This window comes from Phacochoerus africanus, chromosome 3 (assembly GCF_016906955.1).
Source record: "Phacochoerus africanus isolate WHEZ1 chromosome 3, ROS_Pafr_v1, whole genome shotgun sequence".
In the NCBI taxonomy this organism is placed as follows: Eukaryota; Metazoa; Chordata; class Mammalia; order Artiodactyla; family Suidae; genus Phacochoerus; species Phacochoerus africanus.
The window spans coordinates 87,912,322-87,931,685 of record NC_062546.1 but is presented as its reverse complement, the minus strand read 5'-3'; the positions used below and the strand labels follow the sequence as shown (position 1 = coordinate 87,931,685).

Below are 19,364 nucleotides of genomic sequence, written 5' to 3'. Positions count from 1 at the left end.
ATCACTCTGCCATGCCTCCTCCATCCAGATCCCCCATCCCTCAGTGCTTCTAGGAAGCCTCCCTTGACCCCAGCCTCCCTCTACTTCCTGTGGCCATCGTCTCAGTCATCGGAGGGCGCCAACAGTGACCAAGCATGTGTTCTCAAGCCGGACTGGCTGGTTTCAAATCCCAGCTCCTCCTTTTCACTGTGTGACTTTAGTCAGTGTGTTTAACTGTTGTGCCTTAGTTCACAGCATCTGTAAGATGAGGACAGAAATTGTACTACTCACAACATCACTGTGAAGAATAAACTGTAAAGGATGTAGATTAATCCAACCCATTGTGCACATCTACTAAGCATTGACTGCTATCATTATTTTTAGTTCGTTAGCAATCAGTTATGCACTGATTATGACACCTTTTTTTTTTTTTGGTTTCCTCATCGTTTCTCCCACGTTTGTGTTTTCACTCAACCAAACAGCTGTTTCCTCCAAAGCAAGGTTTTTTTCTGGGTTTAAGCATGTTATATGGCGTCTAGTATATAAGAATTTGATGTGTATGTTTAATATATAATTTTAAGTCTGAAAAGATTGTCTGTGTATATGACCCTATTCTGAAATAAGGCATTTTGATTATGACTGGAAAAGTCATGAGATGCCCATAAAATAGCATTAACTTGACTTACTCTTGTGTCCAATGGCACATTTGAACCGAAAGTCTTGCCCCCTGTGGATACAGGCAGGAGCTCAGGCTGTTCCCTGGGGTCATTCATAGGCTTGTTAGAGAACTGTATCTCAGAATCAGAATGGTCTGAGAAGGGCCTTTGAGACCAGTCCTCTCAATTAACCATAAATACCATGCTATCCGGAGAGGGTAAGCCGGAGATTGCCAGCTGGTGAACGCCAGCCGGTGAACAGCAAAGATGGAGCTAAAACCAAGAACTCTAGACTCACAACCCAGGTTTGGGGAGCAGCCCTTAGTCCAGGTGTCCTGAGCTCTGTGTGGTACATTTAGAGCCTGAGCCTGGGTCCATGGCATGGAGCATGATTACCAGGGCAAGGAGTGTAGACTCTTATCCTTCAGACTAGTGGTTTTCAAACGTTGTTGACCACTCTTGGCAGTAAAAATTCTATTTTTCATCATGATTCAGTACACACACACATACATACACACTCCCCAAAATAAGTTTCACAAAGCAGTACTTAACCCTTTACTACCTGTAATACACTCTGCTCTGTTCTGGGTTTTTTTTGGGGGGGGGCAGGTAGGAGAAGGTGGTGGTCGAGGGTGGGGGCAGTTGGCTGTGCCTGCAGCATGCAGAAGTTCCTGGGCCAGGAACTAAACCTGAGTCACAGCAGTGACAACACCATTAACTGAGTTAACTGCCAGGCCACCAGGGAACTCCCTGTTCTATTTTAATTTAAGTGCCAACCATGCCTACTAAATTACCTTCATGTCCCACTAATGGGTCTTGAATGAAAAAAAAAAAACACTCTTAAGCAGTGATGTGCTCTTGAAGGTATTAAAGTAGGGAGGACCCAATCAAAGTGTAAGGATAAACCTGGCAAAGGTATATGATATGAATTTAATCAGCGAGCATTCAGAAGGGGAGGCAAGAAATGGGTGAGGCTCGCAACTCCTCCGGCTTGGCCTCTGGTGTGAGTGGAGGCTCAGGTCTCTGGATTTCGCCTCCTACCGCAGGGACTGGGCCGCTTGTCTGGATCTATGTGTTTCCTTTCACAGGCTCATGCCTCTTTGCAATGTTGTCCTTTCTGTACTAAGTCTCCACCTCCAGTGCTCAGCTGCTTTCGCATCTTCCCTTCCAGGCTGAGGACAAGAAAGCGGCACTTCCCATGGGGCTCTCGGCTGCAGAAAAAGCTGATGCCCATGAGGAAGAGGAGCTTCAGGCTGCTGAAGAGGTAAGTGGTCCATGAAACCCCCTGAGTTTCTGCTTAGATTGTTTGGGGAGAAATTTCATTTTCATCCCCAGCTTTCCAAAATGGCCAGCTACCCCTGCAGCCAGCTGCCATTGGCTGGCCCTCCATGCCTTTTCAGTCTCCTTTCCTCACCTCTCATGAGGCTCACCGTAAAACGGGATGGGCTGAAAAAGCCCTTGGATTCCACCACAGAGGCCTGTTTAGACACACTGCCTAAGTCTTACATGATCAGACCGGCTCACTGCTGCTTCTCCCCATTCCCCTTCTAGCGGCGTATTCAGTCACTGATGACCAAGATGATGGCCATGGCAAATGAGGAGGTGAGCCATGAGGGTGTGGTTGTGGGGGAGGGCGCGGTGTGGAGATGGAGGCAGGAAACACCTTCCCTGGGGAGATCTGCCTCCAAGTGACCACCTTCAGGGTCCTCTCTTTTCAGGACTCAGTGCTTCCTCTTTCCTCAGCATCTTTCTTTGGGGATCCTTTTTATACTCACGAAGAGTTGCCATCCATGGGAACCTCTGGGAGGGAGACTTGAAGGACCCTCATGAAGACAGGGTGCCCGCCGTGGTGCAGTCCTGCCTCTCTTAAGCACCTGCGGCATCCTGCGCCAAAGGCACCCTTGTCTTTTTTACTTCCTACACCTTCTAGATAGAGGATACTGAATTTATAGTTGCTCTTCCCAGAGCTCACAGCTACTTTGAAAGAATTCCTTTCTAGGGTAGGAAAGCCCAGTGTCAGCCAAGTTAGGAATTCTGAGACCCCCTCTTCCTCTCCCATTGGTACTTTTTTCCCCCCTGAGTCCTATGCCTGCCACGTTCCCTTCAGCCTCTTTTTATTGACCCTCAGGAATAAAGACCTTGGGATGGAGTATGAATGGTGAGGAATGATTTTCCAAAAATACCCACGGGGCAAAAAAATCTAACCGTATCTGCTAAGTGACTCAGGAGAGAGGAAGGTGGCTTAATGTTCGTCCTGAGGTTTATTTTCACCCTTCCTTGTTGAGCATGAGTGAAAGCCAAATTATTTTTTTCCCCTGGGAATAATATCTATTTTGCTGTAGTACTGAGAGTGTTCAGGTTTTGCAGTGCACAGCCTTGAGAACACACCCTCCCTGTGATTGCAGAGTCGTCTGACCGCGAGCTCCGTGGGCCAGATCGTGGGCCTCTGCTCAGCTGAAATCAAGCAGATTGTGTCTGAGTATGCAGAGAAGGTAGGTGGGGGCCCAGCCAGAGCCTTTGCTCAAGTCATGCCCCAAGTATTTGTTCTCCCGCCTCCCCACTGCCTCCCAGCAGTGATGGAGGCAGATTGTCGTCCATCAGCCACGTTTGTCCAAAACACATACCACGCGGAGCCATCCACATTTGCCCATTAGCCAAATTACTATTCTTCTGCAGTGCCTATTCTTCTATAAATATAAAACTTGTATCTCATAGCAGTTATTGCCTCTGATAAATGGCTATGGCACCCACATTTTTCCTTCTCTACCAGGCTTCTTATAACTTGGGCTCAGTTTGGTGATGGGGCTGAGGGATGCAGTTTTGCCACCTAAGAGATAAACCCCATAACTCAGCCAGGCCCAAGCAGAATTTTGTGTTCCGCTTTATTCAAAGGGTATAGAATGAACAAAAGCCTGAAAGTCATATTTCAGCATTAGGTTTTTTCCATTCTAAGAATAGGCAGCAGGACCTTGAATATTTCAGGGAGACGGAGATTAATCATTTTGCACGTAACTGATTCTGGTCGGGCCGAGCTGTAGTATCAGTAAAATCAGATTTACAGGACCTTGTTTCACATCCTCCCTTCTCCAGCCCTGACTCGTTCTGCCCCCCTAAAATGCTGATGTCTGTTGGAGCACCCAGCTTTGCTCTCTGAAGCCTTGACAAAAAATTAGCTTTGTCGCAGCCCTCTGTGCTACATTCTTCTGAAGTGCTTGCACAGATGTTGTAGCTGGGGAGCGGGTGTCACCTGTAATCTGAGAGTTACAGTCTGCTTAAAACATAGCAGGTGGTCATCTCCCACCGAGTGAGGGGCCTTCTGAGCAAGACTGAGTAAAATGGCACAGGTTAACACAGGGGAGGGAGCAGGGGAGGGCAAAATGGGGAAAGGCGGTCAACCAGTATGGTAAGTGATGGAAACCAAACTTGGTGCTGAACCCATTATAGAGTATACAGAAGTCAAAAAATGGTGTACGAGTGAAACATACATAATATTATAAGCCAACTTTTAAAAAATGGTATAGAATGTCTAGGGATGGGGTTCTCTTGTTTTCCCCATTCCCCAAGTCACTGATTCTTAACATGGGTTTCTCATCTGACTTTCATAGAATCCTAAGAAAGGAGGCATGGTGAAAGTATCATCTGAGATTTGACCAGGAAAGGATTTAGGTCATCCTAAAAGTAGCAATAAAATCAAAAGGCTTGAAGGCATAGTTGTGGGAAGAGTGATTAATTCACTGCCTGGAGAAGGAGGTATCTTGGTTTGCTACCTGACAGGAGTGTCTGTACCTGCCACATAGCATTGTTGAATCGTTTTTACAAAAAGACAAATAGATGGGGCACTCACTGCTGTTCCTGCAGGGTCTCTGACTTTTGTCTTCATCCTCACACACAGCAAGCAGATAGGAGCTCGAATTATTCTAAGAGAAGCAGACAGACAGACCCTCCATATATACCTACCCTTACCTGGGAATGCCCAGCAGCTCAGCAGGTCCATGTTTCCTTCTTTCAGGTCTCTCTGCCTCCCTGAGCTTTCCCTTTCTCACCCTTGTACAATGATCTGATGGTTGCTGATAGTGATCTGGTCTAATTCTAAAGAAACTGAATTCTCTATTCTTTATTCTCCACCTCCATCTTGTTCTTCCATAAAAGCACAAAATTAGAAGTAGTTCTGAACAGGTCTTTTTCCAAGGACATGTATAATTAAAACTTCTCAAAGAGAATTGGGGTTTGAGTTCATTTTTGACTATGTTGTTTACATTGAGTAGGTCACATGGCATTAAAGATGATGGCTTAGGAGTTGGTGGCACAATGTCTAATATTGTCACTGCTGTGGTTCAGGTTGCTCCTGTGGCAAGGGTTCAATCCCTGGCCCAGGAACTTCTACATGCCATGGGCACAGCCAAAAAATAAAATAAAAGATAAAAAAGTGATGGCTTTTTTTTTGTCTTTTGTCTTTTTAGGGCCACACCCACAGCATATGGAGGTTCCCAGGCTGGGGGTCTGTTTGCAGCTACAGCTGCCAGCCTTCGCCAGAGCCACAGCAACGCCAGATCTCAGCCATGTCTGCAGCCTACACCACAGCTCATAGCAACGCTGGATCCTTAACCCACTAAGCGAGGCCAGGTATTGAACCCACAACCTCATGGTTCCTAGTCAGATTCATTTCCACTGCGCCACATGGGAACTCTGTTGATGGCTTTTTAAATTAAATTGCCTTTAATCTTGTTCCGATATCACAGTTATTTCACGTTTGCATATTATAATCCATTGTTTGTCCCTAGGCATCCATGGAGGTATCTAGCTGTAATCATCATGTGTATCTAAATGAGGTAGAACAGTGTAAAAACACAGCATTGGAGTCCTATCTTGGTCCATGTCTGTCTCCTGGATTTCCCAGCTCTGTGATCTTGAGCAATTTATTTAACCTCTTTGCTCTTCATCTGTAAAATGGGACTATTACTTTCCTGGCAGGGTGTTCTGAAGATTAAATGAAATGTGATAGATTGCCTAAAACCTTGCCTGGTATGCCATAGCCATGCAGCTAATGGTAGCCTTTATTTGCACATTCATAGTATGCTTTTTTTTTTCTTTTTTTTTTTTTGGTCACCTCAAATCCTAAACATTTTCCATGTTTCTAGCCTTCACAGTTATTTGAATCCTAGACAGTGCATGTGTTAACATAGCACAATTCATTAAACTTTTCCATATTAGGTTATTTTTTGTTTGCCTTAGTAGATAATACTGTTGTAAAATCTGAGCAGATAGTTTCTGCAAAAAGATTTCCTAGGAGTCATATAATTGTTTATGACTCCTTTGTGTTGCTTTACAAATAAGTTGTAACGATATAAAATACGGTAACCATGAGGGGGCTTTCCAGCGTGGTCCCAGCATTTCCAGCTTTGATTGCTCATTTGTCTAACTTGCTAATTTAGTGGCTATAAAACGGTGCCTCTTTGGACCAGTGCAGTTTTGGACATGGTTCCTTGTTTTTGTTTGCTCTGTTTTCTACTATGTGATTGTCTGTTAATAGCCTTTACTCATTTATCTTTTAGATATGTGGTATTTTTCTTGTCAATTTGAATAAAATTTCTATTCTAGATTTAAATATTTTGTCATGGTACTTCTCAGGCTTTTCTTCTGTTTGTGTGTTGCTTTTCATTGTATGCAAGGTGTTTGTACCTAAGTTGATTAGGTCCAATTAACTTAGGTCTATTTGGTTTTGTTTCCAAATGACAGTGTCATCATTTTTGCATGGATTTGATAAAAACCTATTCTATTTCAGCTCATTTTAAATTATGTTTAATCCTTAAACTGATGTAGAGTTCATTTTTATTTAGTCTAAAATGTGGCTCCATCCTAGTTTTTCTGCTTCTTATTCTAATACCATTTATCAAATAACTTCTTTATACTCATTTGGAGATACTTCATTATATATTTGTTTTTTATATCTAATTTTAACCATGTATTCTTTCTTTATTGGTTTACACTTCTATTTCTATGCAGGTTCCATGATGAAGTTAATGGTTTTTATTGTTGTTGTTTGCCATTTGCTTTATTTATGTGCTATTGTTTTGTCAGTCCCTTCTAGCCAAAGACCACTAGGAACAGAACTGTAGTTGAACAAGTTGGGTTCATTGCTGGTTATAGAGAGGAAAACCACAGCCAACAGGGAACCATCCAGCATCTCAGTAAGCGGGCATCAGAAAAGACTTATGGAATTTGGACTTAGTTTAGGTGATTTTGGAGAAGCTACAAGAAAGTAGGTCTTTGCTCTGGGTTGGATGCTTTAAGGAGGGGCAATTCAGTGAATGGGTATCTAAATAAATCTCTCTAAGACTAGGGGAATGAATCAAGATTAAAGCTGTTTTTTTATAATAGCCAGTGTAGGGTGATATTTGGTCATTTTGGGGTATTTGAACAGTGTTCAGGTTCTTGTCCACATACAAACATGATTACAGAGTAATGGTCACATTTTTGCTTTGATCCCTGTGACCGTGTCTGATGTTCATGTTCTTTGGAATTATTTATATCTAACACCAAAGCCTAGTATGAGTACAGGCCAGCTCCCAACAACATCATGGCCTTGCTAAGAGTACCTGATTAGCTCTCAGATGTCAGTTTCTTTTCTGTGGAAAGGTTCATTTGTGCTGTATATTAGATTCCAGATATGTGGTATCATATGGTATTTGTCTTTCTCTTTTTGATTTACTTCACATAACCTTCCTTTTGTTAATGTGGTGTATCATATTGATTAATTTGTGAATATTGAACCGGGGGGAGCAGTGCTGGAGCAAGAGGGGTCTGTGTGGGCTCTTGCCTCATGACAGGGAGCGAGCTATGGCAGGCCAGCCTCAGACAGGTCAAGGCTGCCTCCAGTGCACTGCCTGTTCAAGCGCCAGCAGTAGCTGCCCTGCCCTGCTCAGACACAGCTTCATGTCCGAGTCTCCTGTGTCCCTCACAGTTGATCACTCCCCCAAGCCTCTGCCTCCCCTGCCCTGTTATAGAGCTGCACCACAGAAGAGACTAGGCCTTTGAGGGCTCTCGGTCTGTATCAGGGTGCAACCTGTGGGGTCCAGGTACTGTCAAAGATTAGGGCTGCGTCTGATGCGCTGCCTGAGTACGTGCCAGCAGTGGATGCCCCACCCCCCTTCAGACACCACCTGAGGCCTTCTTCACCTCTGAGTCCCACAGCTGAGCTCTCTCCAGTCGTGGCAGCCCTCAGTCCATTGTGGAGCTGTGGCGTGAAGTAAACTGGGCAGGAGCATTCACGAGTTCGGGCTGGAGCACAAGCTGGAACTGTTGTGGGAAACCAGCAGCCACTGGAGCAGTCCTCATTCTGCCTCCACCCTGCCAGAAGAGCAAGCCACCCCGGGTACGCTTCTCACCAGTCTCCCAGCTTCCCACAGCCCTCCTGGTAGCTCCACTAGCACTGTAGTCAGCAAGAGGCACTCATCCTCCCTGTGCTGGACCCAGGAATGCAGTGTCCGTACGTGGCTTGACCTGCTCCCTTCCCAGGGTGGATCTCTTCCTGTGTGAGCTCCCTTTTCCTGAGTCCCCTCCCAGGACCCTACCTGATCACTTTTCTTCCCTTCCTACGTGATTATGTGTGGATCTTTCTTACAGCCTTGGTTGTACAGGAGTATTCCTGTCAGTGTCCAGTTAGATTTCAGTGAGAATTGTTCCACGTGTAGTTGTATTTTTTCTTTTTATGACTGCACTCAAGGCAAATGGGAGTTCCCAAGCTAGGAATCAAATTCAGGCTGCAGCTGAAGCAAGGCTGGATCCTTAACCTACTGTGCTGGGCAGGGGATTGAAACCATACCTCAGCAGTGACCCAAGCTGCTGCAGAGACAGTGCTGGATCCTTACCTTGCTGTGCCACAGCAGGAACTCCATGTATTTTTGATGTGTTCATGAGGGAAGGTGAGTTCCATGCCCTCCTACTCTGGCATTTTGATCATCTCCATGCCGGGTATTTTTTGTACCATTACCTTATTTAATTTTCAAAAGAGAGTTCTACCTCCTTGATTGGAATCTTCTGTCTTCCTTCATTGTACTTACTCATATGCAATTGAAATGACCTGTTTGTGTGTATATGGACCACATTTTACTCCTCTCTGCAAGCTTGGAGCCTCACCAAACCTGTGACAGTGTTGGTGCTCATTACATAAGCAAGTGATACCATATCTGTTTTGCAAATGAAGTAAAGTTCAGAGGGGTTAAGTAACTTGTCCACTACCATGTAGCTAATTAGTTCCAGGTTTGCCTACAGGATTGTCTGACTTTGAGACTTATCTCTTTGTCAAGGTGGAATATCCTCAGGCGGCAGCAGTGACAGCCTCCTTTGGCCATCCTTAGCATCTGCTTTCCAGGCTTTGCAGTGACCAACGCCTCTTTAGACTCTCCCGTTGTCTGACTCCTACTTTGGGCCAAGTGGAGTGAAGAGACCAGGTCATATTGTGAACTAACCACAGAAATGAGTACCAATGAAAATGATGCTGCCCAAGCACACTGTCACACCTAAGCTGAAAATTGTGGGGTTTTCCATCCGGGGTATGTGAGTGGCCTATCATATCACTGGACAATACCGCATTAGGATGTTCTCGTCCATACTCTCCAGAGTATCACATCCTAGCCAGAAGACTGTTGACGTCTTGATCTTATTTTAAGATAAGATGTGTTTTGGGTCCTCAAGGGACTTATTTGTGGAAGGAATTCTTTTTCTTGATGAGCTTTGAAATTTTCCAGTCCAGCAATTAAGAATTCTGGCACCATTGTTTCTGAGAGCGATTCTCTGGTGGTTCATTGGAAGCCTATACTCTGTCTCAAAATTACATCTTTCAGGAGCATCTGAGGAATCTCACTAGCTAAGTAGGGCCTGGGTGTCACCACAGAGAAATAATGGCCAGAGTCTGGTCAGGGATGCACGTGTGAAAACACAGAGAAAAGGGTCTCCTCTAGAGAATGCAGACAACCACACTTGTAGATTTACTTTACATTAGAGTAGGTTTTATCCGCCTCCACCATGATCATTTTTATCCCACTTCTTGATGCAACCGGCAGAGAACATTGTCTCTTATGATCTGTCTAACCTGAACTGTAGCTTTATAGGAACTTTTTGGTTGCATGTAATAGAAACTCTGCCCAGAATGATGATATAAGCAAAAAAAAAGGGGGTGGGGAGGCTTTTTCAGCACTTATAACTAGGGGTAAGAGTTGTCCATGAATGCAGGGACCCTAGGGCTTTGGACCACCTGTGCCTTTGCTTCACTCTCTCTCTTTTTATCACCTTGGGAACCTCACCACAGGCTGCTTAAATCTATAGCACCTTCCCTACATCTGAATCAAACTCTAAGGAAGGATCCTCTAAAGTTTGGCACAGCTCAGGTCACATAGTCCTTCCTTGGCCATTTGTTCTGGCCTGGATATGGGCTTGTTGATTGGCAGCCCCTCTGAAACAAGAAAGAGCAGGAGACAGTGATTTCCCAAAACAAGGTGTTACCGTTACCAAACCTAGGGGTGCTGCGCACACATGACGGCTGTACCATCATAACCTTTGTTCATGGAAGACCCTCAGGAAATCGGAGTAACTACACTGGATGGAACTGACCCACAAGAAGCCATTGTTAATGTATCATCTACCCCCTTCACATTGTTATTTCTCTACCCTGGTTTTATAGTTCTAATTAGTGTTAGGAGGCCTTCTCAAAAATAAGAAAATTGCTGTAATTTTGGAGGTATTTTAAGTCTTTGGCTTGATTTCTTTTCTGCCAGACATTGAAAGAATTGACCCCTGGATGGGATCATTTCTTTTTTCAGCAAACATCTACTGAGCATGTACTATGTACTAGACAATGTGAGGTAGAGGGGCAGCCGTATGTGAGTGAGCCATGGATGGTGCCCTGAGGAGCTTCCAGCCAGGAGTCAGTCAGTTGAGGTGAAATGGAAAAGAACAGTTTAAGAGGCTGGCAACTGAGTGAGGATACTAACCCCAGGGACCTTGCCTGGGTCAGACAGTCATGGGATGCTTAGCAGCCAGGAGACCCTGACTCTTTTGCTGGAACCAGTGTGATTTCTACTAAGCTTAGTTATGAATGTTCCTAAGCTCATCATCCGGCCCCACCCCAGCCCATTTTTTTCTAGCAGCATTGGCATGTGGTGTGTGTAAGAAAGAGTGGTACAGGGGAGGAGGCCCTTGGGGCCCTCCTGCTGTGGCCACAGGTAGAAAAGCCAGTTGGCATCAAGAAGACAAGGACAGGGTGGATTTTTAAATCCCTTCCTTCTGTGCCCCATTTCTCCACATAAGGTCCCACGTCTTAGACAGGTCATATTTTAAATCTGTATACTTAAGGAAGGCCAAGATGTCATCTTTCCCCTCTGTATCCCCATTGCCTGGCGTAAGGATCACTCAGCAGATGCTGACGGGAGACTCTGGAGACTTACCCACTGGCGGGCGGCTCTCCTTCCTAGGGCTTTGCTCTGACGTGTGAGCCAGCTCCTTGTTTTCTCCATAGCACTGTCAGCAAGGTGCTACATCATTTGTCTTTGTCCGTCTCCCAGGACTAGAATATTTGCTGTCAACAAGGGCTGGGAGCATTGTATATGCCCGTGCCTAACATAATGGGGTTTCATAAACATTTGTCAAAGGAAAAAAGGAAAGAAGGAAAAAGAAGGAATCAGGAGAGCTTTCAAACCCTCTCTTCCTTTGTGGCACAATGAAGGCTTGAGAATGTGGCGGGTATGACATCGAGTATGTGTCACCTGACTAGACTCTGAAGATCCAGGGGTGAGGTCTGTGTCTCACCTAACACTGTGCTCCACACGTAATAGGGTCTGAGTAAAGTGTAGTTGGATGAAACAAAGGAAGGTAGGGAAAGAAATTTAAAACTGAATCGTGTAACTAGAGATTCTCATACTAAATAAAGTTAGAGAAATACCATATAATATCATTTATAATTGGAATCTAAAATATGCCACAAATGAACCTATCTACAAAACAGAAACAGACTCACAGAAACAGAAAACAGACTTATAGTTGCAGAGTGTGGGGTGGGGGGCATGGGGGATGGACTGGGAGTTTGGGGTTAGTAGATGCAAACTATACATTTAGAATGGATAAGCAATGAGGCCCTACTGTACAGCACAGGGAGCTATATTCAATCTCTTGGGATGGATTATGATGGAAGATAAAATGAAAAGAATATGTATGTATGTATGTATGACTGGATCTCTTTGCTACTACACAGCAGAAATTGCCACAATATTGTAAATCAACTATGCCTTAATTTAAAAATTTTTTAAAACTGAGTCAGAATTTAGAGATGAAAGAACCTTATAAATCTGGAGAGAATAATGCTAATATGTTTGTGTCACAAAACTTCTCCAAGACTTCCTAAATTCTGAGTGACTAAATTATGTAATGCGCAAAAACTAACAGCACAGAGAAGGATATTAGTTAATGAGTTGTTGGCTTGGTAGGATTGTCTCAAGCCATATAGCATAACCTGCTCCTTTCAGAGTCTTAATCAATTTGAATAAAGATGTAGAAATTAGCTTCATCAGACCTAAATGTTATATAAAGCTAAAAAAAGAAAAGGAGGCTAATACATTGGAGAATAGAGACAACATTCAAAAATATCCCAATTTGAAATTTTAAGCCCAAACAAATAAATTCATTTCTTAAAGGAGGTAAGAGTGAACAATTTGATTTCAGAACAATCAATCATACCAGTTCAGGATTTGATAAGGATGCCATGCCTGACCTGACATTAGTTCATGGGGGTAAAAAAACCAAAGCTTTAGGATGCTGTTCACACCTACATGTTGGTCACATTCCGGACAGGGAGACTGTATTGCTCACCTTAAGACCCAGAGCTGTGCTTTAGACTCAGCAAGGCTACATGAATATGGGTCTTTGAAATTCAGGGGGTTTCATTAGTGGGAGTCAAGAGTATTGAAAAGAACGTTTATGTATCCGGTTTCATTAATAGGAGCAGAGTATAGATCAGGAACCATGGATGCTGCCGTCCCACCATGCTCAGAGTCCATCAGGGAACGCCTGAAAGGGGTGATGCCTGAGGATAGCAGCCAGGATGCTGGAAGGAACTGACGTCTTGGTATAGAAAGAGAGAGGACAGAGCTGTGGATGCTCCTGTCTTAGAAAAGTTGACCTGTTCTGTGAAAGTGATTACACTTTGTATCTGTGGCTTCTGGGAGTAACGGGCATGTGTTTTGAGTTTGCACATCCATTTCTGCTGTTTGTTACTGCTGGCTTTTACTCATGATTCTTTGACTTCATTTGTGGTCTTGATTTTTGGCTATGAGTTCATGTTGTGTAGAAATTTATCTCTAGAAGGTCTTTGAGGTCTCGAGTTGAAGCTCTGTTCTTCCAGAAAGGATTTCCTCTTGCTCCGATACGCACCTAGGCCTACCCAGCACAAGCCCATTGTACACATGGTCTTGATTGGTAGATTCTTTTGGACCATCCAGGTAGTGTGTGAGTTTAGGTTATAGAACTACATGAGGGGGAGTTCCCGTTGTGTCTCAGTGGTAACAAGCCCAACTAGTATCCAGGAGTAATCTAGTTCAATCCCTGGCCTTGCTCAGTGGGTTAAGGATCCGGCCTTGCCATGAGCTGTGGTATAGGTCGCCGCCATGACTCAGATCTGGCATTGCTTTGACTGTGGTGTTGGCTGGAGGCTACAGCTCCGATTTGACCCCTAGCCTGGGAACCTCCACATGCCTTGTCTGCGGCCCTAAAATGACAAAAAGGTAAAAGAGAAAAGAACTACATGAGGGCAAATCTGCAGTTATAGAATCTCATTGCAGATTCTCTTTCCTTTTACATCTGTGTCTGGGATTATGCAAAGCAGTTGTTGAGTTATGAAAATCAAAGCTAGAGATCAACTGGTTTTGGCAAATACTCTCAAGAAAAGACCCAACTTCCATGGGTACACCCGCCTGGATTTTTTTATTGACTTTTTGGCTTTCTAGGATTTCTTACATTCTTGCTAGCAAATAGATTTTTTTTTTTTAAGATTGAAAAAATAAATATTTTATGTTGTCTTTTGTTTTCAACAGGAGAGTTGGTCAAGGTCCGGAAACTGGAGTCCATCTGTTCAGTTCAGAGAGCTTGTGGCACCCCCATGAGATAGGAACCCTTTATTATTGACTGTTTAGTGGCCATAATTTGGTGGGGGGGTGGGGAGGGGATGACAGAGATTTCATTGGTATGTAGATAACCTTTTGGGTCTCTTTCATTTTAAAAGTACATAGTTCTAGCTAAAGTAATCATTTTTTGTTTCTCTTAGGAATTTACTGTTTTGAACTGGACTAATATTACCAAGTAACATTTATATTTGGTTCCCCTAAGAATAGAAGTTGCAAACATCTGTCAGTTATTAGAAAACATTGAATCTGCACCAGAAGTCATCTTAATCCACCCTGTAGTTTTGAAAGCACGTTCTTAATCTCAAATTGTTGAACAAAATTAGATTGGCACTTCAGCCCTCACTCTAATGCAAACATAAATGGAATATTTATAGATGGCTGGCATTCTTTGAGAGGTGTTGCACTTTACAAGTAGAAATCAGTTAAGATACCCCAAGGATTTACTCTGTCAAGGATTTAATATAAAGCCCTTCTCCTGTTCTCCATCCATCCAACTTTGTCTCTTCCTTTAAGAACCAACTTGGTCATCTCTGGTTTTCCTCCCACTGTGACTCAGTAAACAGAATGCCATATGGGCCATACTGTTTCAAAGACCAATTTCTGTGCTCAGCAGTCTGGCAAAAACTAGACCTTTCTCTTGGCTTTGAGGAGGGTATTTGAAAGAAATGAAGAATTTAGATTACTCAGTAAAAAGTGTGTCTGAAATATAGAGCAGTCAGCTTTCCATTAACCAGGTTAAGAACTCTCTTCAATTCAACTCTGGAATAAATGATTTTTTTCCTATAAAAATATAACTTCCCATTTAAAAAAAAGCAGTTTGCATAGCACTATCTCTAGACCCAGGAAAATGGGGGAACTCACAAATGTATATGTTGGGCCTATTCATGTGCATATTATTCATATTAATTTAATTACTGCAGAAATGTCAAATATGAAAATGGTACTTCATATCCCGATGTTAATGTATATTAATGTTTTGCAGATGCAAATTTAAGGGACTACACAGAGCAGTGAGAATTGCTACCTAGCCATAAGAAAGGATTTTTGAAAGCCCATGTTTGCTTGAAACATACACTCTCATAACAGATGTAAGAGTAAGTTTGTATGGAGACTTCAGCATCCCTTTTGTGCACTACAAGTATTTTCTCTCTGTTAGGTTGAAGTAGCTGTCTAGTAAGAATGGAATCAAAAAGAACTTTCCACTCTCAGTGGTATGGGTTGGCTCACTGCATTGGTTGGAGCTCAGTGTTAATGAGGCTATTCCAGTCTGTGAGTAGATTCCCAAGTGAGCCAAGCCCCATCGAGTAATGGTCCTAAAAATTTTTAATTTCAGGAGTTCTCATTGTGGCTCAGCAGATTAAAAACCCAACATAGTGTCTGTGAGAATGTGGATTCAATCCCTGGCCTTGCTCAGTGGGTTAAGGATCTGGCGTTGCTACAAGCTGCAGTGTAGGCTGCAGACACAGCGTTGCTATGGCTGTGGTGTAGGCCAGCAGCTGCAGCTCCAGTTTGACCCCTAACCTGGGAACTTCGCTATGTGGCCTTAAAAAGAAAAAATTTTTGTAATTTCAGGACCCTATAAGAACTCTTAAAAATTACTGAAGTCCTCAAAGCTTACATATTAATTCACTTACAAATAGCAATAATAAATGCATTACATATTAACATTAGAGCAATAATATCGTCACATGTCATACAACAGAAAATTTCACTGTACAATCATGACAGAATTAGAGAAAAAAATCATACCTTAGTGTCATTATGAAAAGGATTTTCATCACAAAAACCCCCCTGAAAGTATCTTAAGGGGGTCCGTGTGGCTAAAAATTTAAATCGAGATAGCGGGGGTACAGGATAGCCAGCTATAGCTCTGAAATCCTCTTTCCATATATCAAGATAGCTACTGGTTTTCCTGCAATATGGGTTCTCAGAAGTAAAATCGAAAGTCATAATTTTGAACAAAGCTGAGCATGTTGCAAAGTATGCTGGTAAGAGGTGGAAAAATGGAAGCTGGTGGGAAATGCAGTTTTCGTTCTTTGTTTTTTATTTTTATTTTTTGTCTTGTCTTTTTAGGGTCGCACCCGCGGCACATGGAGGTTTCCAGGCTAGGGGTCTAATTGAAGCTGTAGCTGCCAGCCTACACCACAGCCACAGCAATGCCAGATCTGAGCCACATCTGTGACCTATACCACAGCTCACAGCAGTGCTGGATTCTTAACCCACCGAGCAAGGCCAGGGATCGAACCCACAACCTTATGGTTCTATTTGGATTCATTTCTGCTGCACCACAACGGGAACTCCCATGTTTCATTCTTTAGGGACCTTGACCCTAAAAGCAGTTTATCAGCAGGAAAGCATACTAAGAGTTGGAGACCTCATCCAACTCCTGCCCAAGGTGTGGAACAGAACTGCATGAAGATATGCTGACCGCCCCCCACCACCCCCAAAAACAGGAGGTGAATGAGATGCAGATTCCCATGGTGTATGTTCACCCACAGCTTGGCCTGACCCAAAGCCAGAAAGACAGCTGAAGGAGGTCAGGGCACACAGGCTAATCCTGATATCTGACATGGAGATAATTCTGTGACTGGGGAAGTGATTCCATTTCAGATATCAATAAATCGTGAGCTAGAAGGTTTATGTAATTCTGCTAGTAAAGTAAAATGCTCTGAGGATGTGCCAGTGACAGTATGGAAATCAGTATCAAGGAATCTAAGCTGGATATTAAAACTCAAATCCAACATTAACTATAAGAAAAAAAGCAGCTAAATATATAACAGACAAAAGTGGCCAAATTGATAAAATAGTTCAAGATGATGCCCCCCCAAAAAAGTGGAAGAAATGTAATTAGTCAATTATAATTAATATTTCTGACAACTTATTTAAAAATCAGGAGGGAGTGCTCTTTCCTCCCCCCCCCCCTTTTTTTTTTTCCCCACTGTTCAGCAAGGGGATCAAGTTATCCTTACATGTATACATTACAATTACATTTTTTTCCCCACCCTTTGTTCTGTTGCAACATGAGTATCTAAACAAAGTTCTCAATGCTACTCAGCAGGATCTCCTTGTAAATCTATTCTAAGTTGTGTCTGATAAGCCCAAGCTCCCGATCCCTCCCACTCCCTCCCCCTCCCATCAGGCAGCCACAAGTCTCTTCTCCAAGTCCATGATTTTCTTTTCTGAGGAGATGTTCATTTGTGCTGGGTATTAGACTCCAGTTATAAGTGATATCATATGGTATTTGTCTTTGTCTTTCTGGCTCATTTCACTCAGTATGAGATTCTCTAGTTCCATCCATGTTGCTGCAAATGGCATTATGTCATTCTTTTTTATGGCTGAGTAGTATTCCATTGTGTATATATACCACCTCTTCCGAATCCAATCATCTGTCGATGGACATTTGGGTTGTTTCCATGTCCTGGCTATTGTGAATAGTGCTGCAATGAACATGCGGGTGCACGTGTCTCTTTTAAGTAGAGTTTTGTCCGGATAGATGCCCAAGAGTGGGATTGCGGGGTCATATGGAAGTTCTATGTATAGATTTCTGTACCAGTTGACATTCCCACCAACAGTGCAGGAGGGTTCCCTTTTCTCCACAGCCCCTCCAGCACTTGTTATTTGTGGATTTATTAATGATGGCCATTCTGACTGGTGTGAGGTGATATCTCATGGTAGTTTTGATTTGCATTTCTCTTATAATCAATGATGTTGAGCATTTTTTCATGTGTTTGCTGGCCATCTGTATATCTTCCTTGGAGAAATGTCTATTCACTTTTCCCCTTTTTTTTATACTCTCAAATAATTTTCAGAAGCAGTTCTCCTTGGCTGGATTATAGGTCGTAAGTATCTTGATGTGTCCAAAGTCAATTGCATTTTTAAAAGTTACTTCCAGTTCCCAGAAATTCGGATATGCTGGAGTATGTTAGTTGACATTGTCTAAAATCCCAGGTTTTGAGGCTAGCTATGTTGTAACACCAAATGCTTAGTGTTCCTGTTTCCTTTACGGACTACCAGCCCATGAGATAGAAAATGGCATTTCTGTAATTCCATCATGGCACCATGGAAATCCAACTAGGAACCATGAGGTTGCAGGTTCAATCCCTGGCCTCTCTCAGTGGGTTAAGAATCATGCATTGCCATGAGCTACAGTGTAGGTTGCAGACATGGCTCGGATATGGTATTGCTGTGGCTGTGGTGTACGCTGGCAGCTGTAGCTCCGACTTGACCCCTATGTATAGCAACCTCCATAAGCCACAGGTGTGTCCCTAAAAAGCAAAAAAAAAAAGAAAGTGTTTCTTGCCATTTTATACAACCATGTCCTGCTTGTTGTCTACCACCTCCAGAGTCCTTAAGCAGCAAAAATACTCATCATCTGTCAATAAGGTCTGAATTATTCAGGGAAACCCTTAACCAATGTAAATGGTGACCACATCATCCAATTTCTCCACCTTCTTACTTTCCATCTCTTTTCCCCAGAGGTATGTCTTCCAAAACTTACAAGCTCATGATCATTATTAAAACATGCATGGAAAATCAAATATTCAAATAGTTTTATTGCTCTTGGGCTTGAAATCTACCATTATCATGGAATTGGGATATTTCCTGTAAAAGGAAATGTGGCGATAGTGGGTATTCATTGTGTAATAAAGTTCTCCTCTGTGATCATTCAAGAAGTGTTTTAAGGACACCTGTTGGAACAGAGTCAACTTTCTTGTTTCTTCTTTCTGGGACTTCCCTCTGGGTTTTTGAGGCAAGTGTGTGTTTTCAGTATCTATACCACGCTGCCTCCTTTGCATGGTTTCTTGATAACGTTGCTATATTCATCTCATCACCCCACCCAGAAAATTCTCCCTCTCTCACCTCTAGTCCCAACAGTCTTTACGTCCTGTCCAACTCTTCTTCTCCATCCCCGTGTCACTCACACAATTTCAGGAACTCCCTCCTGCCTCCCTCAGCAACACTCACCCCTCTCTCAACACCAGAAGAATAGACATCAGAAATGGGCCTGTGGAAGGGGAGAAATTAAGTTGAGAGGTCGTTTCTTTTCATGGTGAGTGCTTGTGAATGGTCAAACTTTTTAACCCTATGCTTGTAATATTTTGATGAACATGAATCAATCCATCATTCTTGATAACTCCAGAATGGTCTTATAAAGATGGTAAGATGGCTGTGTTATTCCTCTACATAAGACCCATTTCTGGAGTTTGTGTTGTGGCTCGGCAGGTTAAGGACCCAACATAGTGTCCAAGAAGATGTGGGTTTGATCCCTGTCCTCATTCAGTGGGTTAAGGATCCAGCTTTGCTGTGAGCTGAGGCATAAGTTGCTGATGCAGCTCTAATTCAACCCCTAGCCCAGGAACTTCTATATGCCACAAGTGCAGCCCTAAAAAGGAAAACGACCCATTGCTTATGCGATATCAGCCTAACCACAGTTCTATATCCCTGTGCTCTTGCATGTGCTGTTCACTCTGTCAGGAATGTAGATTCTCTTGATAGGGCTTTTGATCAGATCTTCTTCTCTGAATTGGGTTTTAGACAGGACCCTGTGCTTTGCCAGCTT

The 19,364-nt window shown here is 43.1% G+C and overlaps 1 protein-coding gene across 4 annotated transcripts in view; it reads left to right on the top strand.

The window, feature by feature from the left end:
• The window catches only part of CCDC93 (coiled-coil domain containing 93), a 106,787-nt gene that overhangs the window by 50,603 nt on the left and 36,820 nt on the right, over positions 1-19,364 (top strand). For all 4 annotated transcript variants that reach the window (XM_047772097.1, XM_047772094.1, XM_047772093.1 and 1 more), the window contains 3 exons: positions 1,807-1,899; positions 2,187-2,237; positions 3,041-3,127. In XM_047772097.1, coding sequence (XP_047628053.1) covers positions 1,807-1,899; positions 2,187-2,237; positions 3,041-3,127 — 231 coding nt within the window. The remainder of the gene's footprint in view (positions 1-1,806; positions 1,900-2,186; positions 2,238-3,040; positions 3,128-19,364) is intronic.